Source organism: Hemiscyllium ocellatum, chromosome 14, assembly GCF_020745735.1.
Source record: "Hemiscyllium ocellatum isolate sHemOce1 chromosome 14, sHemOce1.pat.X.cur, whole genome shotgun sequence".
Taxonomy (NCBI): Eukaryota; Metazoa; Chordata; class Chondrichthyes; order Orectolobiformes; family Hemiscylliidae; genus Hemiscyllium; species Hemiscyllium ocellatum.
The window spans coordinates 2,962,068-2,970,577 of NC_083414.1; the positions used below are offsets into that span (position 1 = coordinate 2,962,068).

General features: G+C 47.6%; 1 protein-coding gene across 1 annotated transcript in view; it reads left to right on the forward strand.

The window, feature by feature from the left end:
- Positions 1-8,510, forward strand: part of LOC132822048 (transmembrane protein 43-like) — a 31,789-nt gene extending 23,279 nt beyond the window's left edge. Inside the window, exons 11-12 of the mRNA XM_060835056.1 lie at positions 625-742; positions 7,834-8,510. Of these exons, the coding sequence (XP_060691039.1) occupies positions 625-742; positions 7,834-8,033 (318 nt within the window). The 3' untranslated portion in view covers positions 8,034-8,510. The remainder of the gene's footprint in view (positions 1-624; positions 743-7,833) is intronic.

Sequence of the window (8,510 nt, forward strand, 5' to 3'; positions counted from 1 at the left end):
TTTGATCCCACTCTCGGGGTGAGAGCCTTTGTCCTGAACTCCCAATGGATTGATGAGTGACTGTCTTACATTAATGACCCCTTGGGGTGGCTCTTACACAGATACAATTCGATGTCCTACAGCCCTGTACCTCAGGGTCCTCTCGAGCTGAGTGGGAGTGAGGAGGCTGGAGGTAGGAGGGGGTGGTGGGGCTGGGGCTGGGGCTGGGGCTGGGGCCTTTCTGGAATGAAGACTCTCTCCACTGCTAAAGGCCGTGGAGACGTGCTCCCTGAATATTTTTGCAGTTGGGGTAAGTAGATTCTTGTAAGGCAGTGGATTGAAGACTACTGCAGTTGGATGTCAATGCAGGATTTGTAATCAACTCTGACCTCATGGACAGGGGGAGGGGGCTGGACGGGCCAAATGGTCTCCACCTGATCCAATTGTGGTCTGTCCCCCAGTGGGAGAGGGTGTCTCTGAGGCTGGGAGTGAGGGAGTGGGAGTGGACGAACGGGCTGGGGACAGGTGAGGGTCCAGTACATCGCAGTGGGAGAATGACCAATGAAATGCCCCATGAAGAGGCAGTTTAGACGCAGAGGAAGCTGCTGGATGAGTTTCTGAGCGATGATCTTCCCCATCCCACAGGAGGTTTTTGAAAGGGAGCACGCTGCGAATTCGATGCTGACCTGGGGATTACGGTTTGCTGGTTGGATGCTGATGTTCCTCGGCATGAAGCTCATGACAAAGATTTTCCACACAATCGGTGAGCTGGGGGCTCCTCGCTTCACTTTAAATTATTGAACTTTCTTCTTCTGTGAATAACCACCGGTAACCGGGGATTGCCTCACAAGTGGGATCAGCTAGCAATCATGGGTTGCCTGGTAACTAGCCACCAACTGCTAACCAGAGAGGCACGGTGGCTCAGTGGTTAGCACGGCTGCCTCACAGCACCAGGGACCCAGGTTCGATTCCCGCCTCAGATGACTGCATGGAGTTTGCACATTCTCCCCGTGTCTGCGTGGGCTTCCTCTCACAGTCCAATGGGTGAATTACCCATAGTGTTCAGGGATGTGTGGGTTAGGTGCGTTAGTCAGGGGTAAATGAAGAGTAATAGGGGAATGGGTCTGGGTGGGATACACTTCGGAGGGTCAGTATGGACTTGGGCCAAATGGCCAGTTTCTACACTGTAGGGATTCTAGGACTGCCTGGTAACTAGGAATCACCTAGAAACCAGGATCAGCTGGTAACCAAAGATTGCCTGGTAACTGGGGATCACCTGGTAACCGGGATCATCCAGCAAACAGGGATCAGGTAACCGGGCCTATCCAGTCGTGTAATTGGGTTATCAGGTAACTGGGGTTAGATGACTTTCTCAGACTGTCAGTAGGAGTTGTATTTATCTTTGTGTCCTTCCTGTTCGGTCCACATGATATTGTGATGCAGGAACAGGAGACCCTTCGGCCCCCCACTGCTGTCTCACTATTCATGGTTGACCTGCATCTTAATCCTCTTGCAACATGTATGAGGTGAGGGAAGCCATCAGCGTCCCTGCTGAGTACACTTGCAAGAAGTGCACCCATCTCCAGCTCCTCCAAACCCGTGTTAGGGAACTGGAGCTGGAGTTGGATGAACTGCGGATCATTCGGGAGGCAGAGGAGGTCATAGATCGGAGCTATAGGCAAGTAGTTACTCCGAAAGTTCAAGATAGATGGGTGACAGTGAGGGGGAGTGGGAGGAGGAAGCCAGTGCAGGGACCCCCTGCGGTCATTCCCCTCAAGAACAAGTATACCGTTTTGGATACTTGTGGGGGGGATGACTTACCAGGGGCAAGCAACGAGGTTCAGGCCTCTGGCACGGAGCCTGGCCCCGTTGCTCAGAAGGGTAGGGTGGAGAAAGGTAGAGTAATTGTTCTTGGGGACTCGATAGTGAGGGGTACAGACAGACGGTTTTGTGGGGGCGACAGGGACTCACGTTTGGTATGTTGCCTCCCAGGTGCAAGGGTACGTGATGTCGCTGATCGTGTTTTCCGGGTCCTTAAGGGGGAGGGGGAGCAGCCCCAGATCGTGGTCCACGTTGGCACCAACGATATAGGTAGGAAGAAGGGTGAGGATGTAAGGCAGGCTTTCAGGGAGCTAGGTTGGAAGCTCCGAGTTAGAACAAACAGAGTTGTAGTCTCTGGTTTGTTACCCGTGCCACGTGATAGAGAGTCGAGGAACAGGGAGAGAGAGCAGTTAAATGCGTGGCTACAGGGATGGTGCAGGAGGGAGGGATTCCGGTTTCTGGATAACTGGGGTCCTTTCTGGGGAAGGTGGGACCTCTATAAAAAGGATGGTCTACACTTGAACCTGAGGGGCACCAGTATCCTTGGGGGGAGGTTTGCTAGTGCTCTTTGGGAGGGTTTAAACTAACTCCGCGGGGGCATGGGAACCAGGACTGTAGCTTTAGGGTACAGGACCTTGAGTGTAGGGAGGTTAGGAATAATGCAGCGATCTCTAAGGAGGGTGCCTGTAACCAGAAAGGTGGATTGAAGTGTGTATACTTCAATGCCAGAAGTATAAGGAATAAGGTAGGTGAACTTGCAGCGTGGGTTGGTACCTGGGACTTCGATGTTGTGGCCATTACAGAGACGTGGGTAGAACAGGGACAAGAATGGCTGTTGCACGTTCCAGGGTTCAAATGTTTTAGTAGGATCAGACATGGGGGTAAAAAAGGGGGAGGCGTGGCATTACTTGTCAAAGACAGTATCACAGCAGTGGAATGGACGATGGAAGAGGACTTGCCATCTGAGGTAGTTTGGGCTGAGGTTAGAAATAGGAAAGGTGAGGTCACCCTGTTAGGTGTTTTCTACAGGCCTCCTAATAGTCCTAGAGAAGTAGAGGATAATATTGCGAGGATGATTCAGGAAAAGAGTGAAGGTAGCAGGGTGGTTGTTATGGGGGACTTTAACTTCCCAGATATTGACTGGGAGAGCTATAGCTCGAGTTCATTAGATGGGTCGGTGTTTGTACAATGTGTGCAGGAGGGTTTCCTGACACAATATGTCGACAGGCCAACAAGAGGGGAGGCTATATTGGATTTGGTTCTAGGTAATGAACCAGGCCAGGTGTTAGACTTGGAGGTAGGTGAGCACTTCGGGGACAGTGACCACAACTCGGTGACTTTTACTTTAGTGATGGAGAGGGATAATCGTGTGCCGCAGGGCAAGAGCTATAGCTGGGGGCAGGGAAATTATGATGCAGTGAGGCATGACTTAGGTTGTGTGGATTGGAAAAACAGGCTTCAAGAGAAGAACACTAATGAGATGTGGGGAGTGTTCAAGGAGCAGCTACTGCGTGTCCTCGATAGGTATGTACCAGTCAGGCATGGTGTAAAGGGCCTTGTGAGGCAGCCGTGGTTTAGTAAGGAATTGGAGTCCCTTGTGAAAGGGAAGAAGGCGGCATATGTAAAGATGAGGCGTGAAGGTTCAGTAGGGGCGATTGAGAGTTATAAGGTAGCCAGGAAGGAGGTAAAGAGGGAGCTAAGAGAAGCGAGAAGGGGACATGAAAAGTCTTTAGCTGGTAGGATTAGGGAAAACCCAAAGGCTTTCTATAGGTATGTCAAGAATAAAAGGATGACTAGGGTAGGTATCGGTCCAGTCAAGGATAGTAGTGGGAAGTTGTGTGTGGAGGCGGAGGAGATTGGAGAGACATTAAATCAGTACTTTTCATCAGTATTCACTCAGGAACAGGACACTGTTGCTGATGTGAATATGGAATCACAAATAATTAGAATGGATGCCCTGGAAATATGCAGGGAAGAGGTTTTGGGAATATTGGAAAGGATGAATATAGATAAGTCTCCTGGGCCTGATGGCATTTACCCCAGGATCCTATGGGAAGCTAGGGAGGAGATAGCAGAGCCATTGGCCTGGATTTTTATGTCGTCGTTGTCAACAGGAATAGTACCAGAGGACTGGAGGATAGCGAATGTGGTCCCATTGTTCAAGAAAGGGAGTAGGGATAGCCCTAGCAACTATAGGCCAGTGAGTCTGACTTCAGTGGTGGGCAAAGTCTTAGAGAGAATGGTAAGGGATAAGATTTATGAACATCTGGGTAGGAATAACGTGATCAGGGATAGCCAGCATGGTTTTGTGAAGGGCAGGTCGTGCCTCACAAACCTTATTGAGTTCTTTGAGAAGGTGACCAAGGAAGTGGATGAGGGTAAAGCATTAGATGTTGTGTATATGGATTTTAGTAAGGCGTTCGATAAGGTTCCCCATGGTAGGCTAATGCTAAAACTTCGGAGGTATGGCATTGAGGATACATTAGAAGTTTGGATTAGGAATTGGCTGGCTGGAAGGAGACAGAGGGTAGTAGTTGATGGATTATGTTCATCTTGGAGCGCAGTTACTAGCGGTGTACCACAAGGATCTGTTTTGGGACCATTGCTTTTTGTTATCTTTATAAATGATCTAGAGGAAGGACTTGAAAGCTGGGTAAGCAAGTTTGCGGATGACACAAAAGTCGGTGGAGTTGTGGATAGTGAGGAAGGAAGTGGTAGGTTACAGCGGGATATAGATAAGTTGCAGAGCTGGGCGGAAATGTGGCAAATGGAATTCAATGTAGCTAAGTGCGAAGTCGTTCACTTTGGTAGGAATAACAAGATGATGGATTACTGGGCTAATGGTAGGCTACTTGGTAGTGTGGATGAGCAGAGGGATCTTGGTGTCCATGTACACAGATCTCTGAAAGTTGCCACCCAGGTAAATAATGCTGTGAGGAAGGCATATGGTGTACTGGGCTTTATTGGCAGAGGAATTGAGTTCCGGAGTCCTGAGGTCATGTTGCAGTTGTATAAGACTCTGGTGCGGCCTCATCTGGAGTATTGTGTGCAGTTTTGGTCGCCATACTATAGGAAGGATGTGGAAGCTTTAGAACGAGTGCAGAGGAGGTTTACCAGGATGTTGCCTGGAATGGTAGGAAAATCTTATGAGGAAAGGCTGAGGCACTTGGGGCTGTTCTCATTGGAGAAGAGAAGGTTTAGGGGAGATCTGATAGAAGTGTATAAGATGATTAGGGGTTTAGATAGGGTAGATACTAAGAACCTTTTACCGCTAATGGAGTCAGGTGTTACTAGGGGACATAGCTTTAAATTAAGGGGTGGTAGGTATAGGACAGATGTTAGGGGTAGATTCTTCACACAGCGGGTTGTGAGTTCATGGAATGCCCTGCCCGTATCAGTGGTGAACTCTCCTTCTTTATGGTCATTTAAGCGGGCATTGGATAGGCATTTGGAAGTTATTGGGCTAGTATAGGTTAGGTAGGATTCGGTCGGCGCAACATCGAGGGCCGAAGGGCCTGTACTGGGCTGTATCCTTCTATGTTCTATGTTCTAATCCATTTACCTGCTTTAGTTTTATACTCATTAATGCCTTGGTCTAATCTAAACCTATCAATCTCCATCCTGAATATTGAACAGGAAGGAGTGGTCTACATTAGGGCTGGGGCAAAGGGTAGAGGAAATGAAACACAATAACTATCACTGGACAAAAGATACTAAGGAGATAACTGGGCTAAAAGCTGCTGGGTTAAATGTGAGGTGATGTACTTTGGGAAGAATAACAGGAAGGCAGAGTACTGGGTCAACGGAAAGATTCTTGGTAGTGTGGATGTGCAGAGGGATCTTGGAGTCCATGTACATAGATCCCTGAAAGTTGCCACCCAGGTGGATAGTGCTGTTAAGAAGGCATACGGTGTGTTAGGTTTCATTGGGAGAGGGATTGAGTTCCGGAACCGCAATATCATGCTGCAACTATACAAAACGCTGGTGCGGCCACACTTGGAATATTGTGTACAGATCTGGTCGCCCCATTCCAGGAGGGATGTGGAAGCATTGGAAAAGGTGCAGAGGAGATTTACCAGGATGCTGCCTGGTCTGGAGGGAAGGTCTAATGAGGAAAGGCTGAGAGACTTGGGTCTGTTCTCATTGGGAAGAAGAAGGTTAAGGGGGGATGTGACAGAGACATACAAGATGATCAGAGGATTAGATAGGGTAGACAGTGAGAGTCTTTTTCCTAGGATGATGACGTCAGTGTGTACGAGAGGACATAGCTACAAATTGAGGGGTGATAGATTTAAGACAGATGTCAGAGGGAGGTTTTTACATAGAGAGTGGTAAGGGCGTGGAATGCCCTGCCTGCTAATGTAGTCAACTCATTTACATTAGGGAGATTTAAACAATCCTTAGATAAGCACATGGATGATGATGGGATAGTGTAGGGGGACGAGCTGAGAATAGTTCACAGGTCAGTACAACATTGAGGGCCGAAGGGCCTGTTCTGTGCTGTACTGTTCTATGTTCTCAGGACATGATTCTGTGCAGGATTCACACTTGCCAGTCAGTTGAAAAAAAGACAGGAAACTATAGGCCAGTTAACTTAACATCTGTTATTGGGAAAATGTTAGAGTCTATTATACAGGATGTAACAGCAGAGGATTTAAAAATACATAATATGATCAGGCAGATTCAGCATGGCTACATGAAGGGGAAATAATTTCTGATAATTTATTAAATGTTTGAGAAGGAACAAGTAAGATAGATAAAGGGGAAGCAGTTGATGTAATATAGTTGGATTTTGAGAGTGTTTGATAAGGTACCACATATTGGTATTTAAAAGGAAAGAGGTATCCATTAGCATGGCTAGAGGATTGGCTGACAGGACAGAGTTGGGCTAAAGGGAGTAGTTTCAGGATGGCAACCTGGTAATGATCAGAGTGCCATGGGGATCAGTGCTGGGACCACAATTATTTATCGAATATATTAAAGACTGGGATGAGGAAAGTGAGTTATCAAGTTGCCAGGTTTGCAAATTACATAAAAATGGGTGGGAAGGTAAGTGGTGAGAGTGATAGAAGTTCTGCAGAGGGATATAGACGGGTTAAAAGAGGGGGCAAAATCTTGGCAGATGTACCATCCTGTATGTAAATGTCAGCTCATGCACTTTGTCAGGAAGAGCAGAGCAACTGAATATTATTTAAACAGAGAAAGGCTGCAGAAAGCTACAGATCAGAGTAATTTGGGAGTCCTCGTGTATAAATCACAAAAACCCAGCATGCAAGTTCACTGCATACAAGGAAATGCCAGCCTTTATTTCAACGTGAATAGAGCTACAACTGTACAAGGCGCTTTTCAGACCACAACTGGATCATTGTGAACAATTCTGAGCCCCTTACCAAAGGGAAGATAGACTGTAATTGGAGGCATCCTAGACCAGAGTCACTCGACTGATCCCAGGGATGGAGGGACCCTCTTATGAGAGGTTGAGTCAGTTGGACCTATAGCATTGGAATATAGAAGGTTCAGAGGTGACCCTATTGAATTATACAAGATTCTTAGGGGGTTTCACAGGGGAGATGTGGAGAGGTTGCTCCCCCTTGGAGGTGAATCTAGAACCAGAGGGCATCATCTTAGAATAAAGGTCACCCATTTAAGATGGACATGAGGAATTTCTTCTCTTGGAGAGTAGTGAATCCATGGAATTCTTTAGCACAACCCAACTGTGGGACTGGGTTATTAAATCAATTTAAGATTCGGGCAGTGTTTTAATCAATAAGGAATCAGGGTTTATGTTTAAAAAGGCAGGAAGGTGGAGTTGAGGATGATCAGATCAGCCACGATCTCAGTGAATGGCAGAGCAGACTGGATGGGTCAAATGGCCTACCTCTGCCCCTATTTGTAATGGTGTAACCTTGCTCCTGAACCAGAGGACGCGTGGCTGCAGCTGACTTATTGCCGTGTGGTGCTGGGATCTGGCGAGGTGAGCGGTGACGTTTTGCCCTACGCTGTTTTAAACACTGCCTCTCTTTCCTCCTGCAGTGGACTGGGTCCCAATCATCCGGGACTTGGTCAGCCTGGGCCTGACTGTTTTTGCTGGGTGTGTAGCCACGTCGTTGACACTGCTGACCGTAGCCCTGGGCTGGCTCTTCTACCGCCCCCTGGTGGCCCTGCTCCTGGGCTGCTTCTCTCTTGTGCCCATCCTGATTGTGAAGTCCCGTGACCGCCCAAAGATGCTCTGAGCTTCGAGGAAAAGCAGACATTGGTGTGTGCCCTCTTTACTTCCTTTCTCAACTGGGGCTGCCAAACAGCTGTCTTCAAAAAAAACGTAAACCCCTGTTATTGTTCACATCACTCCCTGTACCTACAACAATCCTGAGACACAAATGGGTTATCTATAATGTTCTCCTTTGGCCTGTTTTCTGCAGCTTGTCCTGGTCACTATCGTTGAGCTCCTCCTGCAGTAGTCACGCTCAGATTGCCTGATTCTGGGGTTTGCATTTGTACTTGTCACTGGCCCAGAGTAAAATTGTTTGTTGTTAAAATTTGAGACAACGTGCGTTTGCAATAATCTATCAGCATGAGACTGTGCTCAGTTTGCGTCTCTGCCAATGTGCAGTCTGATAAGGTTCTAGTTTGTGTTTGAAGGGTTTGATGAAATGGAACTTTTGTTACAAACAAATATATTTTTGAAATAAAACACCACCAAGTTGCATTGA